Source organism: Cydia strobilella, chromosome Z (genome assembly GCF_947568885.1).
Source record: "Cydia strobilella chromosome Z, ilCydStro3.1, whole genome shotgun sequence".
Taxonomy (NCBI): Eukaryota; Metazoa; Arthropoda; class Insecta; order Lepidoptera; family Tortricidae; genus Cydia; species Cydia strobilella.
The window spans coordinates 23,046,516-23,074,210 of NC_086068.1; the positions used below are offsets into that span (position 1 = coordinate 23,046,516).

General features: G+C 38.4%; 1 protein-coding gene across 1 annotated transcript in view; it reads left to right on the top strand.

The window, feature by feature from the left end:
- Positions 1-6,882: 6,882 nt before the first annotated feature.
- The window catches only part of LOC134754459 (E3 ubiquitin-protein ligase MYCBP2), a 283,481-nt gene continuing 262,668 nt past the window's right edge, over positions 6,883-27,695 (top strand). Inside the window, exons 1-12 of the mRNA XM_063690792.1 lie at positions 6,883-7,009; positions 7,621-7,773; positions 8,092-8,344; positions 10,111-10,257; positions 10,342-10,548; positions 10,802-11,128; positions 11,216-11,392; positions 11,470-11,748; positions 15,113-15,247; positions 21,056-21,205; positions 21,635-21,787; positions 22,662-22,773. Of these exons, the coding sequence (XP_063546862.1) occupies positions 7,682-7,773; positions 8,092-8,344; positions 10,111-10,257; positions 10,342-10,548; positions 10,802-11,128; positions 11,216-11,392; positions 11,470-11,748; positions 15,113-15,247; positions 21,056-21,205; positions 21,635-21,787; positions 22,662-22,773 (2,032 nt within the window). The 5' untranslated portion in view covers positions 6,883-7,009; positions 7,621-7,681. The remainder of the gene's footprint in view (positions 7,010-7,620; positions 7,774-8,091; positions 8,345-10,110; positions 10,258-10,341; positions 10,549-10,801; positions 11,129-11,215; positions 11,393-11,469; positions 11,749-15,112; positions 15,248-21,055; positions 21,206-21,634; positions 21,788-22,661; positions 22,774-27,695) is intronic.

Below are 27,695 nucleotides of genomic sequence, written 5' to 3' on the forward strand. Positions count from 1 at the left end.
GCGATTTACAGCCCTCGATCACACAAGACATTATCACAAAGGGAACTTCAAACCATTACAAATAAAAACTCAGCATGTTTTCCAACAATCTTTCAGGAATAGCAAGAATATAATTAAAATAAACCAAGATGACCGCTGAAACATCCCGAAATATTTCAACTAAAATAATACGACTATGTCAAGTTGTTACAGTTGACACCTACCTGTGAAATAACGAACATATATTTTATTTGGCTGGATTATATTATAGAACCACATAGGACCACATTTCCCTCAGTTCATCTTATGACAATACTGAAAAAAACGAAAGAACTTGCGGATTGTTGTCTCACTCACTCATAGACAAAAAGTAATACCGTGTTGTGAATACGATATCTTTTACCAAGCTTTTATTTTTTCCCGGCTTCTTTGCTTTAGTCATTATTCTGAGTAGAGGACGCTGCTCTCTTAGGCCTTATATGCACGAGCGCTTTTTCAACGCGCGTTAATAAAGCGCATGTATCCGTCCGCACCCACGCACCCTAAATTCGATTTAAAAGGGCCCTCCACACTCGTGCGCGTGCTGGAGCGAGCTAAAGACCAACGCAACGGAATATCAGCACAACTTTTAACAATATTTGACATGTAAAAAATACTTTGTCTCTAATTGCCAAAAATGTTCAATGTTTGTTTTTTGTGCATATGAACCATTTTTTTTACATTTCAAATATTGTTAACGATGTGCTGATATTTGGTGAAACGGAAATAGCTATTTATGCAACAAGTGCGGAAATCATCTTAACGCACGTGTATCATTTTTTTTTTCTTTATTTAACCTGGGAGTTTTAGCAGTGCGCTAAGCCACCCCCGTAATACAAAAATTACATTGGTCTATAACTACATATATAAATTAGACTATCTAGTTATGTAGGTAACATTCTACAATGAGGAAAAATAAATATTAAGCAGTTCCTTGGCTTCATTAGATGATGGTGAGGCCAAGGCACTGTTACACCATCCTACATTGCTACTATTACTACTGACACAGCCGCGCCGCTGGGCAGCGCTCCGGACACATTCCGTCAGTACGTGTACCACATCTTCCACCATATTACAGTCTGGGCAATTAGGTGAATCTGATAACTTCATGAGACATTTAAATTTGTTGGTAGGTATGTGTCCAGTACGCAGTCGAAGCAGTGATACAATGTACTTACGTTTTATTTCCATGTTTACAAACCACGGGTAACGAGGGAGATCGTGCTGAATGGTTTTATACCAAATACCTTTAGTTAATGACCGCTCATCATAGCATTCCTTCCACTGCAGACGGCACTTTCCTTTTGCTACTCTCAGGATCTCATTGTGCACTGGTAAACATTCGTATTCATTTCCTTCACTAATGGCTAGTTTAGCGGCGAGATCTGCTTCTTCGTTACCCGTTAGGCCTATATGTGAGGGTACCCACTGTATCACAACTTTTTTATTTGCAGCTTGAACCTTACCGATGGTTTCCAAGATATGATAGGCTATCGGTAGACCTCGAGTTCTCGAGGTTAACCGAGCCAAATGTAACAAGGCACTTTTAGAGTCAGATAAGATGACAAATTTATTATAGTCCACCGATAAAATATACGCTAAAGATTCTGAAATAGCAATTAGTTCAGTATGCATTATTGATATATCGGCGTTTATTTTGAATTTAGCACTAACTTCTATCTGCGGGTCGAAGAAAGCCGCGCCAGAACCGGTTTCCTCCCTGGAACCATCGGTAAAAATCTTATAACATGTAGCATACTCCTTACTTAGTAACATACTGCATTTGTTTTTTAAAGTGACTGCGCATAACTGTTTTTTAGCAACGTTAACCCCTTCAACATTCAGTCTAATGTTTTGCGATAAATCAAAACAAGTAATCCATTTACTCAAAGAATATGTAGGTAATTTACTCGCCGACTGAATTGGGTACTGTCTGTAGGCTCTAAGTGTACTAACCAAAAGAGGAGTTTTCTTTGAAATCCAGTACCTATAATTACACAAAGTATCTAACTGTTTAACAACTTCACTGGTTATGTTATTTTCAAACGCTTGAGATCTCAGCCAAAATTTAACCGCTAAATATCTTCTACGCATGTGTAAAGGAGGGAGACACAGCAAACTCTCCATTGCTTGAATAGGAGTTGTTCTGATAAATCCCCCAATTACACGCATTGCTAGGTTTTGCACTGTGTTAAGTTTGTTTAAATGGTTATTGATGCTAGTATCATACAAAAAACTGCAAAAATCGATTCTACTGCGAATAATCGTTATGTATAAACGTCTCAAATGTGTGGGATGAATACCCCAGTTACCCCCAGCGAGTACTTTAAATACATCGATATATGTAAGTAATTTGTCTCTAATTTCGTTAATATGTCTACCCCATTTTAAACTTCTGTCTAGCCACATGCCTAAGTAGTCCACCTGTTGAATGATGTTAGCATTGTCCAAACATAGTTTTACTTCCGTTAACATATCATGACAAATAAAGGAGTCACTAGACTTATATTGACCGGAATATAGACCGTGATTACCTTTTGTATTATTTGTGAGCTCCCGATATTTCGACGCAGTTACATGCATCATGTTCACGGGTGACTGAAGATAGCGGGTGGGTGTCAAAGTTGTGTAGACAGCGCTCTGTCTACCCTCATTCTTGCGCGTCGGCTGCGTTCACTTTCAACGTTACCAACGGTCGCATTCACACTTGTTGGTCCGGTCGCGTTCACACTCGTTGGTCTGTCCAAACACACTACACTAAAACTAACTAGTGAAACTAACCGTGAATCATTCAAAACTCTAAATAAAGGAATGTTTTAAATCGACACGAGTTGCGAATTACCTATTCGCACGTGTATCGTACAACGTTTTACAGTACATATGGCCCTTTAAACTTTCGACATATGCACGAAAAGTGCTCTTTTCCGCACTAGTGCGAGAAAGTAGCAGCATATGTACTGTAATAAAAATTTAAAACAAAACAAACACACAAACAAACAAATTATTTATTCGTCGATCATAGGTGTACACAACATGATATTGCATAAAAAAGAAAAATTGTTCCACTATGTCGTACCCAAGGGCATACGAAATTCTGTTTGTTAGCTAATAGCAATTAGCATGCACTAAATTCATATTTACAATCAGTGTGTATGTCAAACAAGCAATTAACTTAAATGTCCAGTAATATTTCTTAACAATTATATAAAAATCGTAATAAGTTTTTTCATTATAGGTAATACATGTCACATTTTCCATTCAAGAATAATTATATAATAATCAGTACATGTTTTCAATTAGAAATTCATTACAGGAGTAGAAAGCCTTCCTAACCAAAAATTCTTTGACAGATTTTTTAAATATACCAATGTCACACACTTTCCTTATATGTTCAGGTAATTTATTATATACTCTAGAAGCCATACCGAGAACGCTTTTCAACAAGAGAGCAGTTCTTGATGGATGTGCACAGACCATGTGTTGCAAACGTGGACTGTTAAAACATCGAAATATATCTGGATGTTTTTTCACAAATATTACTATTTCATAAATGTATATACAGGGAAGAGTTAATATTTTTAATTTTTTTAAATTTACGAAATATGGCTTACATGATACTGTGGGCAGTAGATGATGAGTCGCTCTAAGGCATTTTTTCTGAGCTTTGAAAGCCAAGTACCAGTCAGTCGAATTCCCCCAAAAAATTATGCCATATCGGAGTCTAGAAGATACATATGCATAATAAGCGGTTAACACAACAGATTGGCTAGCTACTTTATTTAGCATATACAGTGCATAGGAGTAACGACTTAACTTTTTACATAAATTATCAATCTGACCTTTCCAATTCATGTTGCTGTCTAAAACCAATCCTAAAAATGTTGCGTTGTAGACTTCTACAAGTTGTTGCCCCCTATATTTGACATCTAAATCTTCCAGTTCATTCTTCCTTTGTCTAAAATTCATTATCTTTGTTTTATTAATATTTATTTTTAGATTGTTTTCATTAAGCCACTTTACAATACATTCTAAAGCATTACTCATTTCAAAATTAATATCAATGTCATAATTATTCAAATTTTTACCAGTAAAAATAGCGGTGCTATCATCCGCAAAAAGGACCATTGGAGAGTTAGTTATTTTGGATTGACACTTGACAGCTAACTGACAGCAGCGCCGGCGCTTTTTAACGCTTGTGAGAACAGATATACGGAGTTCCGTATGCTTAATTCAATGAGGGCTAACGCGTATGAATTCGCCGCTAGGGGCGCTAGTGTAGATGGTGGTCTTTTCCCACCTCCTCACCTACGACTTGGAACAATCTGTCCTTTCCTTCTGTAATGTCTTGCAGTATGCTGATGATCTGGTCTTATACACCTCAGGAAACTCAATGGACAAAGCCACTGCTAGTCTGAATACAGCGCTGGGTTACCTCAAAGATTGGCTTGATGAACATGGTCTTACCCTATCGCCAACAAAAAGTTGTTTAGTGACTTTCAGTCGCAGAAGGATCATGCCTCCTGCAGATGTCCGTTATGGTGGTGTCATGATACCAAGTAAAGAGTCAGTAAAATTTCTAGGTGTTATTTTAGACCACAAAATGTCGGGGTCCTCACATCACAAATATGTACTGAGTAAATGTGAAAAAAATATTAATATTCTGCGAGCATTATCAGGTGTTTGGTGGGGCTCTCACCCTTATTGCCAGAAGCTACTATACAATGCCATCATACGCAGCCATATAGACTATGGGTCATTTCTAATGGAACCTTGCAATAAGGATGGCCTAGATAAATTAGACCTCATACAGGCAAAATGTTTAAGGATCATACTGGGTGCTATGCTTCCTTCTCCCAAAAATGGCATGCAGGTAGAAGCTGTTGAACCTCCTTTGTCTCTCCGCAGACAATATCTTGCCGACAGGTTCTTGATCAAAGCCAGCTCTTACAACAACCACTTGTTGCTTCCACGCTTGCGGGCACTGGCACTGGAGGTCACTGAAAACCGATATTGGACATATAAAGGCTTTCCAAGAATAATAATGTCTTTTTCAAAACTGTCTAATATTAACCCCAGTCTATATAAATCCGGCGCTAACCCTTTATTTGAGGTGGCATTTGAGACCTTAATATATTCACCTAAAGTTCTATTAGATATAGGAATTTTCAAAAATGATCCAGGAGCAAACAACAAGTTCAATAAATTTTTAGATAAATGGCAAGATTACTTACCGGTTTTTACTGACGCTTCAAAGGTGGATCCTACAAAATGTGTGGGAGCAGCGGTGTGGATTCCTCGGTACAATATTGCCCTCCCATTTAAATGTCCTCCTCAAGTATCCATTTTCAAAGGCGAGGCAGTTGCTATTCTTGAGGCTGTCAAATATGCAGATACCCACAATATTAAAAACATCATTATCATCTCTGATAGTAGGAGTTGCCTGCAGGCTATTGTAGGCAACCAATTCAAATTTAAAGCAAAATTTCCATTGATTCTCGAAATCAAAGCTTTGCTACGTAGGTATGAATCAAGGGACCCACATATTGTTCTCGGGTGGGTTCCAAGCCACTGTGGTATTAACGGCAATGAGATGGCTGATATGTGGGCAAAACGAGCGATTGACATCGGATCAATAAAGCAGGAAATTTACAGTACTGACCTATTGAGTTGTGCGCTATCCAATATGTTTAATACATGGCAGAAGCAATGGGATACCTCTAGATTACAGACAGGTAAACATTATGGCTGTGTACAACCTCGAATTACTCGAAAACCGTGGTTCTATCGTTTTCGTACTTCTCCGAAATGGGTAATATCGACCATTTGTCGTTTACGCTTAGGTAAAGTATGTACGCCGTTATTTCTGGCTATGATTGGTGTCCGTGCGAACTCATTGTGTGAATGCGGGTTGGATGAGGGTAACTTGGACCACATCTTCTTTGCTTGTTCAGGGTTTAGCTATTCACTGTACGATGTATTACCCGAAAATGTTCCACGACCTATATGCTTTAGCTCACTGCTTTGTCACATGGATACTAGGCTTACTTCTATACTCATTAAATATTTACAAACGAACAACATTAAACTCTAAATAGCGTCTTATCTTTTATAATCTAATGCGTCTAATTATTTATGTTTTATTCTATACTTCATATTTATTTTATATATCGTTTTCTTCTCTTCCACTTCCTTCATGTTGGCACTATTAACGTTCTGTCACCCACTTCCCGCTTTTCTACTAATTTTTGTATTCGTCATGTGTTTGTCTGTGATGTTCATAACAATTATTCGTTTTTAGGTTTTCCCAACCACACCTCCCAGACTACCGAACATTCTCCTCACGTGTGAAAGTCAAAAACCGACATTGGCAAAATCACCCCGTGCAAAATTGGGGGGAGTAAAAGCCAGATAGGATAAAAAAAAAAAAAAAAAACAGAGGCGCCAACTGGTGAGCAAAAAAACGATAGCCCTCAACGCAACGCCAAAAATCGAACAGTGCTTAATAAAAATAAAATAGCGCCGCGCTTAAAAACCGCCCTCGTGTGTACACATACATGGTTATCCATTTGTTTCATTCAAACGCTTTTTTAACGCGCGTTGAAAAAGCTCTCGTGATTATGGGGCCTAAACGCCCGAATTTATAACCGGCGTTCAAATTTTGATAATATTTTTTATAAAATGCAGTGTCAGTTGCGTAGACACTCAGAATAATAAAGATTCTGAGCGTTGACACGTATGACGTAGACATCTCCTATACTATATTATACTACTCTTTGCGTAGACAGCAGTTGGACAGCAGTATCAGTTGCCAGATTTACCGGTTTTTTTATGTGTCTCGCTACACTAGCGCAGTGTGTTTATTGATTTTTTGACATTATTACAAACTTTACTTAGCTCACCGAGTTTGAAATATTAAGTTAACTATAATGAAACAAAAATAATGCGACAAAAGCAATACCAGGTACCAATTATTCTTTTATAATAAAATTGGGTATTTTAGAGACTGATACCGAGTTTATCTATATTCACATGTTTTATATTACTGCAGGTTAAATTGCCGTGTTGAGAGACCAATACAATATTTTATAAAATATGTTTCTTTAAGCGACGGCGTAGATTTACACTTTTTATAATATATGCTTTGCGTTGGCGATTGCGACTGCTGTATTTTCAATCATATAAAAGAAAATTTACATGTTTAATTGATAATGCTGCGGCGATTTATTTAAACGTAATCGGTGCCTCACTGTGTTTCTTATTTGACTAATTAAGGTTGGTATTTCTACCTGGCCAATATTTTGCTCCAATGTGCATATCGTCTCACTCTCTCACTAAGCAAAATGTGAGATGGAAATACACATTGGACAAAAATATTGGATTGGATTGGACAGGTGGTATACCACCCTAACATCACCCTATTTTTTTTTAACGAAACTAGCATGATTTCTACCAAGCCTTTGTTATTTAAAGGCCTCCTTTTACTGTTTAGTCATAGATAGCAAAGTGGTATGCTAAATATTAATTAATTGAAACATATAAATAACCAAATTTGAGCAATGCCTATTTAGTACCTGATTGTTTAATATAATGGTGTATTTTCAGTTCCTGCCATCAATACTTTAGCAGAAGCATGTAGTGGCCAACATAGGCAACATAAGTGACAATGGCTGCTCGGATCCAAGTGCCAGAGCTCACATGTATGATACCTGAAAACTATAAAAAATACTTTCAGACACTATGCTGGAGTGGCACCAGGTTGGTAAAGATGTATTTACTATATGACTAGTGGGTTTATGAGGTCTACTGTACACCTTGCAACACATCCATTTTGAAAAAAATACAAACATGAACCAACAATACTAATTCATATAATTATCACACATACAACATTTTACAAGAATTGTTTGAGGAATGTGACCTATAAAGGAAAAAGAAATACATACACCAAACAGATATTTGAAAGTATTTTTGCCCAAGCTGAAATAGACACTTCACTTGCACTTTGCGCTCACTTGGTCAATATCAATATTATGTATAATGGCTGTATAAACTATGTTGTTCTATTATTTGCAGGAAACTAGAAAAGAAAGGCCAAAAAAAGTTTGGAAAAAAAGAAAAGTTAAAAAGAGTGAAAGCTGCTAATGCACTTGGTGTCTGTTTTGCGCCTGCATTGTTGGGAAACCCTTCTCAGTTTGCAGTGTATGCAACTGTCCGTAGGTCGGTGCTTACTCGCTGGAAGAGTCTTCATGGTTTGGTATCGGATTTTTCTGATGACAGTGACAATGATGACCTTTCATCCCAACCTCCTATGACCAAGTTACCAAAGGTTCGTTTTTGAATGAAGCCTTTCTAAAGATTAACATGAGATAACTTGCTCATTTCTTTCCCATATAGTTAGAGAGAAAAGGGTAGGTACTTTATCTTATGTGAAAACTAGCTTTTGCCCGCGACTTTGTCTGGATGGAGTTAGTAATTTGGGTAGCTTATTTAAGGATGACTTCTGGGATAAAACTATAATACCCTATGTCCTTCCCCGGCACTCAAACTATCTCTATATCAAATTTCAACTAAATCAGTTCAGCGGTTTAAGCGTGAAGAGGTAACAAAAAGACAGACATAATATTGTCTTCGGTAACCGCGATAGTTACTCATGAAATAAAACTATGAAAACGGATTACACACAGCACAGACATACAGACAGACACACTTCCGCATTAATAATATTAGTATGGATTTTTGCTAGAGGTGCTGATATTGCTTTTATAGGCATTGCATGAAATGACTTTCCATGACAACTATTTCAAACATATACAGTTGAGTGGTCTTCAAATTTTGCAAACAACTCACCTGATCTTAGGAAAAGGACGTAGTTAAGTGTTGCAAAGATACTCCCTTTAGCTTGTTATGCCCATAGTGTCACAAAGCATTCTTTTAAATCCTACTGCAACTTTGTAACTGAGCATTGCCTGACATGTTCTTGGCCGGTTTTATTTTGCTGGTTAGGGTATAGTATAGGCAAAGATAGATATAACTCCGTAATAGATGCATACAGTCTAAGGAAAAAACGTGCCTCGAAAATCAAGAAAATTTGATTCTCGCTCAGAGGGCGCTACTAGCTTGGCCTACTGTCGTATAGATGGCGTTGACGGTTTCGTTTGTTATATAAACATAGGTCAAAATCATAAAAATAATTAATGCATATATAAAAAATCATTTATCCATATTTAAATACATTTTATCGTATTTTTATAAATCTTCATTTTTAGTTTTAAAGTGTGTCGACAGATGGCAGTGAATTTACTGGGGTTACAAAATTTACTATGACAGTACCGCTCTAGTATAAGTTACTCTATGGTATAGGAAAGGGCCGTTAATTAATAAACCTTTACAGAAGATGTAGTGTTAGAAAATTGAACAAAATGGTTAGACTATAGGAAAGGCAGGGCCATTCTTGGGACAGAAAATTTTAGTGTTATTTTTTTTTTCAAACCTAACACCAAATTTTTATTACTTCTTTATGGAAGAAATGTTAAAATAAGTATCTTCTGTTATGTATCATTTATATCTATTTGTGTCTACGATCAACCATTATGGAGATAGAATAGATGGGGTAGTAATCGTAAATTTTTAATAGCATTAGGAACTCAATGAAAAGTAACAGAGGCAAGATAGGTGCGACGATGAGCGTAGCGAGGAAGTGTGTTAGGTTGACCGCGATCAAACAGTGGGCGAAGCCAAGCGAGCGAAGCGAGCGTGCCCCGGCAGCGGCCGGCGAGCGCCAGAACCGACATGTTATTGTACCTACTATTGTCAGTTACAACCTCGCCTATATCCATAGTTATTGATCCTAGAGAAAAATGTTACATGACAAAATAATAAAAATTTGGTGTTATGTTGGCAAAAAAAATGACACTGAAAGTCCCAAGTACCAAGAGCGGCCCCCCCTTTCTGATACTCTAACCATTTTGTTCAATTTTCGAACACTACATCTGTAAAGGATTATTAATAAACGTATAATCGTACATACAAATAAAGTTATATTAAAAACGAATATTTATTTTCCCGTTGTTTTCTTTACAAATATTGTTACAGATCACAGGTATTGGCTTGCGCACAGTGTTTTCATTGATATCACAAGCTCGGTTTACAGATGCGCACTTTTGTGAGCATGCCTTGCGAGCATTACTTGATGTTCTGCAAGGCCATGCTCCTGAAGAGCTGGCGCAGGAACCTACCGAGGTACAACTTTCAATCTCATTTTATTTTATAATATGAGGTAAGTGGTCAGTTTCCATATTTTATTTGTCATTTATTTTATTACAGATAATATCAAATCTGCACGCCATGCTAGTCGAAGTTTCGAGTGACACTGGCTCTCTAGGGCGCACAGATATCCCAACAACTCTGACAGCCCTAAGTAGTTCCTGTCTCATAGCCTTGTCAGTAGCTAGAGGCGAAGCAGAATTAATATTGAATGCAGTAGCTTCTCTTATAATGTCCTCTCCTTTGCTTTCGGAACAATATCTACAGGTAACTAAAAAAAAAAAAAAAAATTATCAATTTTGTAATTAAAAGTACTTTAATGTCGTCATTCTTAAGTCTTAAAGTTAGTTATAAGTTAGGTCCCCGAAAATCATCGCTGCGGCTTGCCGTGGCATTGAGTTGAGGTCCTTTTTTTCCTCCGTCACTTTTATCACCCTCTCTTAATGTAATAAACAGGTGTGACGTAAAAAATATTTTTTTTTCTTTCCTTAAACACTACAGTATTAATTTATACTTGCAGGTGCCAGCAAATTTGATAACACTTCAGCGCAGCGTCCATTCTGTAATCCTAGGTCCTCCGTCCCGTAACCAGTGGTTAAACTATGGTGTTCCTCACCAATCTCTAGTCACCAGTTTCCCAGTAGACATCCCTCCTCAGTTGACAGCGGGCTCAGGAGAGCTAGTAGTTCGCGCTCTCGTTTCCGACGGATGTTTTCTTTACGTCTTTACTTCCAAAGGACTCCTAAAGATTGGCTCGGGCTATGGCAGTTCTATTAGGCAACATGTGTATTTGTACAAACCAGATTTCTTCGCTAGTGATAGACATGGCTGGCTAGGTTATTGTAAAGTAAGTACACATCAATGTTCCGTTTATGTTCATGATATTGACCTTGTGCTCTGCATACAGGATTAACATGAATATTTATTCTTACAGAATAAGCTCTATGTAAGAATCGGAAGGAAAAAGACTGAAGTTTTTGAGATTGATAAGGATACCTTTGAAGTTATTAATGTGATTAGATTGGAGCCCGGCCAACCCGCTCCCGTCGAACCTAAATCGGCTGTCTTTACTGACGGCAATCAACTAGGATTGATTATACTAACAAATTTCGTAAGTGGATTTACCTTTAGATCCATATTAAATTTTATTGTAAGGATTGGTTTTTTAACTATACTTTTTACCTACAGGATAATCTAACAATTAGAATGTACGACGTAAACACCCCAACGGACCGAGAAGAAGGCGCAGCGCCCGTCGTGCTGACGTCACGCAAGGAGCTTAATGTGCCCCTGCTGCGGCGTCGCACGCTGGCTCTGGGCCGGGCTCCGTTCGAAGATGGTCTGTCGCGGAGGCCGCTGGAGTTGGACGCGCCCGTCGCCATGCAACTAGATGACGATGATGATGATCCTCTTGTAGGAATATGCTCAGGACAGGACTTTGGACTGCTGATTACTAATTCGGGAAAGGTGAGTTTCTAAGGTTGGTTTCCACTAGAGATGTGCGAGGATGCGTAGCGTAGGATGTGCTTCAAATTGTAATTCAAATTGTTATGTACGCAGTGACTACTAACTACATATTATTATACATACCTACCAAGAAGTTTGAAAAAACGAATCAAAGCCCAATATCCTGTGAGTTCAGGCCGGTTCTTAGGCTGCGTTTCAACCAGATATGTGCGAGGATGCGTAACGAGCGAGGAAAACAAATGAAGTGATTCTATTGGTTCTTATCTTAACACATCCCTCGTTACGCATCCTCGCACATATCTGGTTGAAACGCAGCCTAAGAACCGGCCTGAACTCACAGGATATTGGGTTTTGATTCGTTTTTTCAAACTTCTTGGTAGGTATGTATAATAATATGTAGTTAGTAGTCACTGCGTACATAACAATTTAAATTAGGTAAACCTGAAATGTGTAAAATTAAGTATTTTTGTCCAAAATTTTATTTTTGATACAAGCTTTTATCGCCGACTGTACTTTTCTTTCAACAGTCAACTAATACTTATCGATATAATTAGCCTCATGCATGAAGTTTATATTTGAACGAAATATGTTTTATTCGGATGTTTGTTACCGTTATATCATGTTACAAATGCATTTCCGTTTTTAAATTACCATTTAATTACTTAAAATTATAAATAAAAAGTACAAAAATTTGCCCGCGAAAAGCTAGTGAGCGAAACGCTCGAAACGCCACGTGACGTCACGCGTTCGACAGATTAGTGTCATTAGTAGCAAACGTCAGTTGGGCCGCCCAACGTGTGACGTCATCACGCTCTGTCGAATTCGCGCCAAAAAGTATGAGCGTTTCAACCGCTCAAAAATTTTCAACATTTTAAATATTTTTTAATAAAATAATGTTAAGGTTTACAAAAGTATTTTTATCATTTCCGGTGTTCCAACGATATAAATTATGAATCCAAAAATAAAAATAAATTCATGCATGGAGCTAATTCTAACATACCCAAACACAACGAGGTTGCGTTATTTTATCATAGAGTTCCTATGACCACCTCCAGTGTCCATTATGAGATCACCTTGTTGGTACCATAATATTAAATTGTCACCCAACTTACATACGTATGTGAAGTTTCACCTCAATCGAATAATGGAAAGTGGATCGTAGACCGCGAGCCAGGAACAGATTTCCATGACCAATCGCCTCCCGGGCGATAACTCGTATAGTGGTTAACGGCTATGTATGATGAACCTTCGTGTATGATGAAGCTGCCGCTCCGTTGGTGGGTTGATTAATGGCAGCCACCGAAACACGTAAAAAAAATTAGTCATCGCCTCCCGTTTGATACTCTGTCAGATGATAGTTTAGATGCTATTGTGAATTAAATAAATTGTCAGCCGGTTGTATCGCGGTGGAAAGAACGTCAGCTGATCGCATGAACATGTAAAAAATAAGACTGACGATATATGCTCCTGGCCCGCGGTCTTTCGGGTGTTAAAGGGGGCCACTGACTATCAGTCCGCCGGACGATATCGGCCTGTCAATTGTTCGGAACTGTCAAATTTTTGTTCTAACTAACAGGCCGATATCGTCCGACGGACTGATAGTCAGTGGGCCCCTTAACATTGATGTAAGCCGACCTAAAACTGATTTCACGTACTAACTTGGGGTTGCACCATCCGTTTCATAATGCATGAGTGTGTTATTATAGTGATTGTATTTTTAGGGTTCCGTAGTGACCGTTAGTCAACTAGGAACCCTTATAGTTTGCCATGTTCATCTGTCTGTCTGTTCGCGGCTTTTCTCCGTGTTGGTTAATGCTAGAAAGCTGCAATTTGTCATGGATACTGAGGAACAGGGGTGAAGGGGTGGTGTCCGACTAAGGGTTGCAGGAATAACACACGTCCGTTCGTTGCAATATTTAATCGAGACAAAGGAATCTATATCTACCTACTTATGTGTTACCTATATTTTTGGCTAAGTACCCACACACATCACATCACATCACACCACGTACATAAATCAATCATGGCGACAAAGTGGTAACACAAAAAAATACAAAAAAAATGTTTTAGGGTACCTACGTTAGAATTTTTTTCCGCTTTAATCCTATGATGTGGATGTCGTTCGATAGATCTTTCAAAAAGAATAGGTGCACTAACAACCATTTTTTGATTTTAGTAAATATTTTCGGAAATAATCGCTCCGAAAGAAAAATAAATGTGTCTCAGTGAGAAATAGTTCGAGAAATAGTTTTTATTATATTATTAATATTGATGTATTTTATAAATAATAATTGCAGACTGAAGTGCAGAATTATGCATTTTGGGACTGAACTCAAAAGGTATAGGCCAATTGACATAACACCCGAAACAGATACTTTTTAGTGATTATCTCGTTGTTACTCTTATACTTTAATTATGGGTATTCAGGAAAAGAAAATATTATCATAATAGTAGATGATTAAATAGTTATAACATCATAGTTACTTAATACAATATCAAATAAAACCTTATTATTTTATGTTGTAACACCCGAAATGGTGGAATGACCCTTATACTATACAACCAAAAATAAATAATTAATTTGTTTCGTCCTTAAAATTAAATCATTTTACGGTTTAGACTCACTTGTTTATAGTGCGAGCAGCGTTCACACTACGACGCGGCACTTTTTCGGTCGTCGTGAACGCTGCTCGCACTATTAGTGCTTGAGAAAGGAGACCTAGGCTCTCCGAAACATGTCGCGCGAGTGACTAAAACAAGTGAGTCTAAACATTAAAATGATTTAATGTTAGTATGTCTCACAACAGTTTAAATTCGATGATTGTTTCGTCCTCTTGACCGCGGCGAGCTGTGATTGGTTAATTTCATTGTAGTTGACTAAACCGTTTCGAAATGAATGATATTGAGTTGGGAGCCCATACTAAAAAACCGGCCAAGTGCTTGCCGGACTCGCGCACGAAGGGTTCCGTACCATTACGCAAAAAACGGCAAAAAATCATGTTATTATATGGGAGCCACACTTAAATATTTATTTTATTCTGTTTTTAGTATTTGTTGTTATAGCGGCAACAGAAATACATCATCTGTGAAAATTTCAACCGTCTAGCTATCACGATTCGTGAGATACAGCCTGGTGGCAGACGGACAGACAGACAGACACACAGACAGACAGATAGCGGAGTCTTAGTAATAGGGTCCCGTTTTACCCTTTAAGTACGGAACCCTAAAAAGTACCCAATTACAGTTTGGTATACGAAGTCTTAATTCAACCATTACAGTCCCCGAGTTGAAAGACATAGGTAGTTATTACAAAAAAACATTGCTAGTTAAATAAAAGTTTGTACCTAATCAAAAATTATTTCAGGTATATTACACCGGCAAAAGCACCAGTTTGGCATACAAAGCCGCATCTCCACACATAGGACGGTGGACGTTAATGAAAGATACCTTGTTCTCAAGGAACGATGCTCCCAACGTGAAGAAATGTAAAGTGGTTCAGGTTTGTTTCATATTTCAATAAGGGTGATTTAATAAAACAAGGCAAGGAGTTCGCTTAAAGCCAGGAAATTAGAAAGGAACAAAAGATACGGCGCGCCGCGCGAAACTTGCGACGGAAGATTTGTCGAACGCGCGGGTCTTGACGTTTTACCTCAATAACTTTAAAAGTATACTTCTGATTAAAATTTCGCTGGTCAAATCCCTCGGCTATATCACTAGCTATACTAGTGCGGTTTGATAAGTACCCGTTTTACCCTATTGACTATGTCACTGGTCAAAATAGTACATTACTACAGAGGCCGGGAAGTAAGGGGTTGCCGGCCGAATGCATATATACGGCCGAACGTAGTGAGGCCGGATAGTTATGAGGCCGACAATCCCTTTTCACGCCGATGTATGTATAGTGCTTTTCTCAAACATGCAATGAAATAAATAAAGAAATCTCCACGAAATCAAAGTTTTAATTCTAAAGAAACTAAAAGTAAACTAGGCACAAAATATAACTATCTACCTATCTTTTACCTATCTTTATCACACGTGTCGTATATTTTACACATGTAGTTAATCAATTTATTACACAAATGTTCAAAGGTATATTTATGTATCTTTGATTTTTCGCCTTGCATCCTTCTGACTGTAGTTTTAGCCACATAACTAAGATTACATCGTTTTTTATGTTGATATTATGCTTCACAGACATCGTTGCCTTAAACATGGAGTATAATTAACAGGTATTCATTTAATATTTTCGTCGGAACTCATATTAAATAACACAATAAACAACGCACAATAAATCCAATAAAATAGAATTACAGATACACAATGAAAAATGTTCAACTTTGCCTCCAAAACGATTAAAGAAACACCAACGCGTGTTTGAGTAGACATTTTTACCGCTAATATTTAAATGAAATATATTTTGTCAAAGGACTGTCTCATTTCAAACATAGACAGAGATAATCACACTATCTTTGTCTTACACTGGTACTAACACCCAAAAGAAAAGGATGAGTATAGTTTTTTTGTTCTTATTTACTGACAAACTGGTTTGACCAACTATATTTTAAATCTGTATTTGTAGGTAAATTTGCAATTCAATATTATTGGAATTTGTTAATAATGTTTTATTTATATATTTTTTGTAAATTCGATACAATTAAAACTGCAAAATATATTAATTATCGTTTATTGTTTTTTTTAAGGGGTATTGGCAGAATGTCATTCCAAACCATAAGCAAATATTGGTTATAGTTTTTTTTTGGCTGAATGCCATGATGCTGTGTCACAAATACCTATATGTGAAATGGAAATTAAAAAAGAGCCACTTCCCGGCCTAGGCCTGCAACTTTGTATGAAATTTCATTACAGGCCCCTCGTCTAGCCGCGCCGGAGTCGTGATACTTCCCAGCCTAATATAAAGAACGTAATATCAATATTACATAGCATGTTTGAGAAAATGTATTTTCCACATTTGCACCTTTCATAAGCCTTAAAAGTTAAAAAAAAATGGCGCTCTTTTGTTTTTTCTTCCTTCGAACGCTAACTATCAAAGGTAAGCGGTCGACTATATTTGCAAGTATGAACAAAGAACAGTATCAGTCCATAGTTAGGTTCATGTTTTTAGAAAGAAAAACGTATGGTGATTTTTTTCTATCGAGCCAACTTTAACCTTCTAAGGTTTTTCCTGGAGTCTGCCCTCGAAGGATTTTTTTTTATTTTTATACCACGTCGGTGGCAATCAAGCATACGGCCCGCCTGATGGTAAGCAGTTACCGTAGCCTATGGACGCCTGCAACACCGGAGATATTACACGCGCGCTGCCGACCCTTTAAAAACCTGTACACTCCTTTTTTGAAGAACCCCATACTGTAGCCCCTCGGGAAAACCTCGGCAGGGAGCTCATTCCACAGCCGAAGCGTACGCGGGAGGAAATTCCTCTTAAACCGCACAGTACGCGACCATTTAGGTAGATTATTCCCACTAGTTACCACCAAGTTGTTACCACTGGTTTTTTTCCCAGTATAGTGCAATACTAATAAAAACTGAATAAATAGTTGGTATAGTATAAATATGGAGTGGTTTAATAAATATAAGTCGATTAGTGTTTCAGTAGCATTAAAAGTTATCAAATAGTACATTTCGATGCTAGTGCGGAAAGTATGTCATCACTTCAGGAATACCGAGATATCGATACTCGGGACGAGTGAAGAATGACATTTCCGCACGTGTATCGAACGACGTTTTTTAATACAGTTGCGAAAAAATAAGAAAAGCAACAAGTAAGGAATTCGAAACTTTTATATTATTAATTCTGTGATGATTCTGTGACATCATTGACATTGACATTATGAAGAGGTGTTTTTTTAGCTGGGTGTTATTATTATTGAACCAACTTCAATGAGTGTTTTTTTAAATGCATGTTCTATAAGACAGAAACAATTGTAAATATAAAACATTGTACTATTATTACCCAAATATTGTTAATTACGATTATTTGTGTATCGTACATTTATAAAAACAATATCGAATGTTGCCTTTGGAAACTTAGCTGAAAGAAAAAACGCCTCTTCTTTGACAGGCGTTCCGTTCCATTCAGACAACTTATTAAGAACGGTTTTTCAATATTCAATAAAAAAAAAAATTGACGTGTTGTAATGATGAAGAGGTAAGTAATAAAATATATGTATATTTTTCGTATTCTTTCATTAACAGTAGGTTTTTATGTTGATTACGACGTTTAAATTAAACTAATATTAACACTCATCAATAAGTAGTCATGAATTGGAACAAGAATAAATTTAAAAAAATTGGAAAAGTAAAAAGCACTAGTTCGCGAAAACCAACTTTCCGCACGCTAAACAGCTACGTAAAGTAGCACTTTTTGAGCAAGCAGGAATGTTACCAGGCCTGGGTAGACGCAGCGGCAGTACGGGATGTAAAGACTAGCGCATTAAAAAAGAAGTTTAACTTTGCCTCCAGGTCCTTCAAAAGAGTTATTGCCAGTGCAAAGTCGCTGCACATTGGTAGAATTGGCGAGAAATTAGAGCGCTTCCCGTCGGGAACTCGTGCGTTCTGGTCTCTTGCCAAAGCTTTCCAGGGGAATTTCTGCACGCCATCTTTTCCACCTCTGCACACGGAGAATGATTCATTGGCCCACGACGCAAAAGACAAAGCCGATCTTCTGGGCAAACTCTTTGCCTCCAACTCGACTTTGGATGACGGGGGAAACGCGCCGCCGACCATACCGCGGTGCGAGAGCTATATGCCGGATGTCCGGTTCAAGCAAAGCTCGGTGCGCAAAGCACTTCTTTCCCTCGACACTCATAAGTCGAGTGGGCCCGATGGAATCCCTGCGGTTGTGCTGAAAATGTGTGCTCCCGAGTTGGCACCGGTCTTAACGCGTCTTTTTCGGCTCTCTTACTCTTCCGGCGTAGTCCCGACCTCGTGGAAGTCAGCTTTGGTGCACCCGATCCCTAAAAAAGGCGACCGCTAAATCCATCCAACTACAGGCCAATAGCTGTAACCTCCCTTTTCTCGAAGATAATGGAGTCCATTATCAACTGCCAGCTCCTTCAGTACCTAGAGGACCACCAGTTGCTTAGTGACCGACAATACGGTTTCCGTAGAGGCCGCTCGGCTGGTGATCTTCTAGTCTACCTGACACATCGTTGGGCACAGGCGATCGAGACAAAGGGTGAAGCATTGGCTGTTAGTTTGGATATAGCGAAGGCATTCGATCGCGTCTGGCACAAAGCACTTCTTTCGAAGCTACCATCTTATGGGCTTCCCGAGAGATTATGTGTATGGGTCAGTAGCTTTCTAGCAGACAGAAGCATAAAGGTCGTAGTTGACGGCGAATGCTCAGACTCCATGTCTGTGAATGCTGGTGTCCCCCAAGGCTGTGTGCTATCACCCACGCTATTCCTCCTGCATATCAATGACATGCTGCAAATCAGCGGAATTCATTGTTATGCTGTTGATAGTACGGGTGATGCCTCTTACACCGGCCGCACCAATATCTCTCGGGAAAACGTCATCGAGAGCCGGAACAAGCTTGTGTCTGAAATTGAGACTTCCCTAAAAGAAATCTCTGAATGGGGTCGACTAAACTTAGTCCGTTTTAACCCTGCCAAGACACAGGTTTGCGCGTTTACCGCAAAAAAGTTAGAGTTTGTCGTATCACCTCGTTTTGAGAGCACTCCCCTGACTGCCGCAGCCAGTATCGGAATCCTCGGCGTCGACATTTCGAGTGAAGTCCAGTTCCGCGGCCATTTAGAGGGTAAGGCCAAATTAGCCTCAAAAAAGCTCGGTGTGCTCAACAGATCGAGACAGTATTTCACGCCGGCCCACCGCCTACAGCTGTATAAAGCGCAGGTTCGCCCACACATGGAATACTGTTCTCATCTATGGGCAGGGGCACCCCAATACCAGCTTCTCCCTCTGGACCGCATCCAGCGAAGAGCGACTCGAATTGTCGACTGCCAGCGTATTTCGGAACGGCTTGACTCCTTGGCGCTGCGTAGAGATGTGGCCTCGCTCTGCATTTTCTATCGCGTGTATAACGGGGAGTGCTCCGAGGAATTGTTCGGATTAATCCCTGCAGCTTCTTTTCGCCATCGCCCTACGCGACAACATTACCATCCTCACCACTTAGATGGTTGGCAGTCCTCAACTGTGCGTTTCTCTAGAAACTTCCTGCCTCGCACAGCTAAACTGTGGAATGAACTGTCGCCTGCGGTATTTCCGGACCGATATGACCTTCAAGAAAAGAGCGTATTCCCATCTTAAAGGCCGGCAACGCACTTACAACCCCTCTGGTGTTGCGGGTGTCCATGGGCGGCGGTAATCGCTTACCATCAGGTGATCCGTCTGCTCGTTTGCCTCCTATTTCATAAAAAAAAAACTGTATTAAAAAATATTAACCGGTACGTACACTCGGCGTCAAATACTTTGTAGCAACCAAAGTAGTCTAATAGTTCGGTACACTACATATTTAGTATGGTGTACCGAACTATTTGGCCACTTTGACTGCTACAGAGTATTTGACGCTAAGTGTACTAAGTGTAAAAACTAAAATATATGTAAGGATAAATTTAATTATCGATTTAGATTATTTTTCAAGTGATTTTATTAGGTAATTAAACAATGTATGTTTTAGTATTTTTGATCATTTTCAAGGCAGTTTACTGAAATGAAACACTAATAAATTTATACTAATTTAGTAAAGCAAAATTTATTTAAAAAAAAAATAGCTGTGTCATACATTTTGGCTGGTCTGATGTTGATATTTGTATGGGAGAGACATTTTTTTTTTCGCGATTTTGGTATTGGTTCCATAGTAAAAGTTGTTCAGTATGACCTGTAGGTCACGGGGTGAATATGTATATTCACCCCGTAAATTATTGCAGGTGACTATAAAATGTCACCCTGTATTTATACTGTTTTATTACTATTGAACTCTAACGAAATTTTGATGGTAACTACTGGGAAAAAAACCCACCTTTTACCAGTGGTAACTACTGGCAAAAATAATTCCCAGTAGTTACCACCAACTCGGTTTGGTGGCAACTACTGGGATTGTTTTTCGCGGTAGTTACCAGTGGAAAAAGGTGGGAAAAAATTTCCCAGTAGTTACCACTGGTAACAACTTGATAGTGGGATTTGGGAATAACCCCTCTCGAATGTTTAGTTTCCGTAAGAACTTTTTCATTGCATTTGCTCTTCATTAAAACGTGTACAAATTCAAAATAAAAACTAAAATTTTGCGGGAGCCCCCTCGTAAGCTAATGAATGAAATGGTATCTTTTAGGTTGCCGTTGGTCACGAAGGTGTGCACGCGATTCTCGTTCTGGACAATGGCACGGCTCTTTTCACGGGCGTGGCGCGGCGCGGCGAGGACGGCGACGCTAGCAAACACCGCCGAACGCCTAAACCCGCGAGGCCTAAGAAAATTATCAAGGTTTGTCCACTGGATCCTCTTTGGAGCTTCACTGGGTCTTTAAAGACCCTTGTCATCAAGTGTCTTCTTACATTTAAAACTAACCTTTTAACTGTTTTAACTAATCGAAGATGTCAAGCTTTTAAACTTTTAATTATGTATTACAGCCTTTTTTAAACACACGAATAAGTCCCTGTAATCTGTGTTCATATGACAAATGCGTTGAAATTTATAAACTCTATAATTTATACGTAGTAGGTTCAAAACAAATAAATATATGTCATACGATACGTTGATACTTACATGGAAATCGCGGGGTGAAGTCATATTTTACAACATTTCAATCAGCAGCAATAATTATATGAACTCATCAATTTTAATTTAAAACTGAAAAAACTCACGACTCAAAGCAACAGTTTCAATATGTTCTTTTTTCTGGTTTCTCGTCAGGCGGAAGGTCACTTCATAGTGTACGCCGCGTGTAACTACGGGTCGACGGCACTCGTCACTCGGCAAGGATTGCTACTGATGTTCGGCAAAGACACGCAGCAATGCGACTCTACAGGGCTCGTCACTGGATTGAAAAACGAGAGGATCGTTCAGGTAAATCATTAGTATCATTACGAAACATGCGAATAATCGAATAATTATACAAAACACTTTATACTTCACTATTTATGATTGCTTGCCTTTTTAATAGGGTTGGCCGGTTGAAGTATTTGACAGATGGCGCCAGCATAGGCTTTTCCTTTTAATCCTACTAATACTGTCAAAATTTGTTTATTGGAATTTTATGGCCTCGATGCTAAGCCATTTAAGCCAAGTGTCCCATAGAACAAAACTAGTGGCTAAGGGCCACCTCACACTAGTCTAGGTCACTAGCGTCTCCCCTTGCGTCGGCGTCTAGTCAATTCTATGCTGGCTGCTGCTCGACGCAACGTTGGCGCAATTGTGCAGCGAGTGCAGCGACGCCATTTTCCATAGCGCTGACTAGACGCCGACGCTCGAAAGACGCTAGTGTGGGGTGGCCCTAAAATCTATGTTGGCGCCATCTATCAAAACATTTGACAGTTGCTAACCTCATGTTGTACTCTGGCAATTTGCTTTAGTAATAAAACATAAAAAATATATATATTAGGGGACATCTTACACATGTAGTAGATCAACCTAGCCCCAAACTAAGCATAGCTTGTACTATGGGTGCTAGGCGACGATATACATACTTATATAGATGAATACATACTTATTTGCATAGAAAACACCCGTGACTTAGGAACAAATATTTGTGTTCATCACACAAATAAATGCCCTTACCGGGATTCGAACCCGGGACCATCGGCTTCACAGGCAGGGTCACTAGGCCAGACCAGTTGTCAAACATGGTTGATTTCTTTTTTTTTGGCTTTGGTTGTTAACTGACGAATTATGTGTGTTAGTTTATTAGTGAAATATATAAAAAAAAGTTTTGCTTTTGTAGGTCGCCCTAGGAAAAGCTCATGCTGTAGCGTTGACTACCTTTGGCCAAGTTTACACTTTTGGAATCAACAACAAAGGCCAGTGCGGACGCGATTTTGGTTTCACTAAGGAAAGTGAGTAAATTTGATAATTACCAAAGCTATATGTAACTCCATATAAGACAAGTAAAGTCTAAGAAAAAACGTACCTCGGAAAATCAGGAAAAAATTATGCTCGAATAGATGGCGCCATACCTTTGGCCTATACTCGTGTAGAGGGCGACACCGTTTGATATTTAACAATTTTAACTTATAATCAGTGAAAGAAAATGGGTCAGTCATATGGCGTTCTAAAAAAAATAAAAAAAACAAAAGTCAAATTTCCTATATCAATATATACTCGTATAGGAATTATTTTTTGATATTTTTATTAATTTTCATTTTTAGATTTTATCCTGTGTCGAAAGATGGCAGTGAATTTACTGTGACTACAACTATGACAATAACCCTCTATACACTCTATTCTCTTTGTAATGATAATTAGGTTAGTTGTCTTGTGTTGTGTAGTATACCCGGTGTTACTTGAGCCACTGAAAACCTAGACACCCCAACAGATTTTTTTTATTTTGAACTCATCTTGAGTATTTATTCTTTAATCCGATACATATTTAAAAAAATATTCGTTGTTTACTTTTCTTAACAAATCTATTAGATGATCAAACGAACTTCTCGAGCGAAGTTCGATCACTATTATATGAGTCGTTTCATTCGAAGATATTACATTTACCAGGTAGTCCTTTAAACCTACAGGCGACTTTTGCACTATATTAAGAGACAGTCAATTGACTATTGAACTGATTTTTAGTTCATTCATTCATTTCCCTACCCTTCCCGTTCGTTCCACCCTCATAGTTGCTCATTATCTTTACAGAAAACGCAAAACTTTTAAAATTTGGGGTCATATAAACCCTGGGAGGGTTATTATATCTTCGAATGAAACGACTTATATAATAGTGATCGAACTTCGCTCGAGAAGTTCGTTTGATCATCTATTATATTTCGTTCGTTTCATTCTTTAGATATTACATTTACCAGGTAGATGTTTAGAGTTTTAAAGTTTTGCTTAGGTGGAATGAAACTATAGATATATGTAAACCAAAATCATATATTTATTTTCATCTTTGACGTGACCTTAGTGGTCAGTCATCTAATTGATCTAATATTAACACGAGCTGAATACCATCTAGGATCGGAACTGATAGTTCGGGTCCAGTCCATCCGTGACTTAGGGGTAATTTTTGATCCGCATCTTAGCATGAGCATATGAGAGGGCTAGCCAAAAACTGCTACCAGACTGGGGTTCGTTATTCGAAATGTGCGCGACTTTCATGATCCTAGGGTCATTAAGCTTATTTACACTGCCTTGGTCAGAAGCAAACTGGAAACAGCATCTATCGTCTGGAATCCCCATGAGACCACGTACATATTGCTTCTGGAGAAAATTCAAAAAGCCTTTTTGCGATTTTTATATAAAAGGATGTACGGCTGCTACCCATACTTGTATTCCTCGAAATTTCTGTATGGCTTTTTGGGATTTAATTCTCTGGAAGTTAGGCGTAACTTTGGTCTTATGGTTACTGCCTGTAGCATCTTGAGAGGAGCCTCGGACTGCCCAGAACTGGTAACGCAGCTGGTACGTTTACTTGTACCGTCAATAGATAAGGCCAAATTTAATTTCCGACCACGAATGCCTCAGCTAATGGCTGTACCAAGAACACGCACTGTGTCCTGTAAGTCTCCCATAGTTCGCGCTCTTCAACTGCTTAACGCGCTCCTCGCATCAGCACCGGAATGTGATGTTTTTGCAAGTGACTGGTCTATTGTCTGTAGGGAGTGTATGAAGTTCTGCGAGGCGATGGATAAACGTGAGTCGTCTGTTATATATTACCTAGTCGGCTCATAAGTTCTGTCATATACATAGTATCAAATAAAATCAAAAGTTTAAGTTTATTCCGTATAATTTGTACAGCGTTTGAAAGCTTATAAACTAGAGAATCTAAATGTATAACATTTATTCAAAATGACCGCCATAATTATCTACACAGGTTTGAAGTCTTCGTGGCCAGTCGTCAATGGATTCACGCACCACTTTCATGTCAATATTGGCCACTGCCGTAGCAAGAGAGTCTAGATTTGCATGAGGTTTTGAGCACACCTTTTCCTCTAAATACTGCCATATTTTATAGTCTAAAGGATTAAGATCTGGGCTAGAGGAGGGCCAATCTTCATGCCGTATAAAGTCGATTTTATTGGAGGCGAGCCAGGCTTGTGTAGACTTTGCCTTATGGGCTGGAGCAGAGTCCTGCTGGAAAACCCAATGCTGGTTTAGAAACATCGTATGGGATAGTGGTTTTACAATATTAGTCAACACCGTGTCTTGGTACACTTTGGCACTAGTTTTTACTCCTTTCTCACAAAAATGCATACTAGTGACGCCCGCATAAGAAACTCCCAGCCAAACCATCACAGATGAAGGGTGATGACCTCTTTGAATACGGGGAATTCTATTAGACGCTTCTTTACTATTGCGAGCGAACACTCTATCATTTTGTTTGTTACAGTTTTCTTCTATGTCAAAAATTTTCTCGTCCGAAAACAGTATACAACGGTGCTTATTTTTAGCGTACTTCTTCAATAAAGCTTTAGATCTTTTAAGCCGACCATTGAGAAGATGGCCAGTTTTTCGTTTATAAGCACGAAGTCTCAGGTCTTGATTAAGCACTCTTTTCACCGTGTTTTTGCTCAAACCCATCTGGAGGGCCATAACTTTTTGTTTCCTAGCGGGATTTCTGGCAATGCGTGCCCTAATTGCTTGTACAACCGCTGGAGTCCTAGCTGTACGCGGACGACCGCTTCTTTTCTTGTCATTTAAACTAGAGACCTCACTGTATCTTTCTATGGTACGATACACAAATCTTAGAGAGAATTTTAAATTTTCAAGTAGCTTAAAAATTTTAGTCGGCGAGTGACCACAACGATATAGTGCAATTATTGCGGTACGGCTATCTTTAAGCGTCCACTCCATGTTGAAGAAAACAGAAAATTGCAAAATTATACTACTCAAATATTTAATAAAGATTCGAAATTCAAATGCAGAACGGTTTTTGTTTTAGGAGTTCCAAATTTAAATTTTAAAGGCCAGTGACAGAACTTATGAGCCGACTAGGTAGATTTATATTTTTAAATGTCTCTGTTATATAATTTATTACATAATTGTATACACTTTATATAGTAAATTCCACAGTGAATTGGTTTTAACTGTCATACTGTGTAATTTGTTGAATAAAAAGAAATCAAAATAAAAACATTTATTCATATTAATAAATCAACCAGTTATGATCGATAATCTTATCTAAGGATTGTCACTTGTGCTCGACAAGCAAACAGATCTCGCGAAGAGTCCTTCATCCGATAGTGGCCATTTATAGAACCGCGCGAACGACGTAGACGCCGCGGTCCAGCCTGCGGTGCGGCGGATAGTGTCGATGCTGACGCCGGCGCGGCTCGCGGCCGACGTGGCGGCGCCGGCGTGGCGCTCACTACACTGTAATGTCAATGCCACTTACCGACAATAGTACATTATTGTCGAGGCTCGGAAGTGGCTACTTGCTGGCTGAGGATTAGTTTTAAACGGACGACCTTGGGAGTCCGTTTAATTGAATCCGAAGCCAGCAAGTAGCCTTCCAGCCGAGTCATATATAGTGCTTTTCTCAAAAATGGCGCAATAAATGCAAATATAATAGAAATATTTTACAGAAGCAACGTTCTTATGTATATATTTTCACAGAAAAAAGTAAAAAGATTTGCTTTGCCGCCGTTTTATTTTTTTAATTAAAAATGGAAGTGTATTTTTCTGCTGAAAATACGCCAACCTATTTAAGACACCTAAATAGTCGCGGTACCAACATTATAATAATAAGTACTGATCATTTGTTTGGCTGTTTAATGGACCTATGCCTTCATTTGATATGGCCACTTCAACTTTTAAAAAGTTTGGAACTCGACAAATAATGGAATTTCTATGCAACATTGCAGTCCCGAAATCGAGACTGCAATGTTTTTAACTTTTTAATTTTTTCACTGACCATAAACTACGCACTTCGCGACCTACTTTTTAACCGGCAAAGTCGACGTTGCCGGTTAAAAAGTAAGTCGCGAAGTGCGTAGTTTATGGTCAGTCAAAAAATTAAAAAGTTTAAAACATTGCAGTCTCGATTTCGGGACTGCAATGTTGCATACAAATTCCATTACTTGTCGAGTTCCAAACTTTTTAAAAGTTGAAGTGGCCATATCAAATGAAGGCAGAGGTCCATTAAACAGCCAAGCAGATGATCAGTACTTATTATTATAATGTTGGTACCGCGACTATTTAGGTGTCTCAAATAGGTTGGCGTATTTTCAGCAGAAAAATACACTTCCATTTTTAATTAAAAAAATAAAACGGCGGCAAAGCAAATCTTTTTACTTTTTTCTGTGAAAATATATACATAAGAACGTTGCTTCTGTAAAATATTTCTATTATATTTGCATTTATTGCGCCATTTTTGAGAAAAGCACTATATATGACTCGGCTGGAAGGCTACTTGCTGGCTTCGGATTCAATTAAACGGACTCCCAAGTTAAACCCTAAAAATTTACAAGTCTGTTCTGGATGTAAGGAACCCTTATCGTAATTTATAACATATCCTAAACGGTTTCTTTAACATTATATATGACATTCTTGAAAGGTATTTCCTATGCACAGAAAATCGTCCAAATAAATGACAGATTTGAGACCTCGAGATCTCATATTAGATACCACTTTTTTCATTAATATAGATATAAGCAGATATGCTTTTGTCAAATCTATTGTGGCTAAAAAACCGTTTTTAGGAATGAGTTTTGAGGCCGCGTTTTAAATTTAGGATAAAACGCTATCCTCCGTTAGGTTTTGTTTTACGTCCGAGTTAAATGGGATTGAGTAGCCATATCTGACCCAATCTAAAACCATGTCGTTG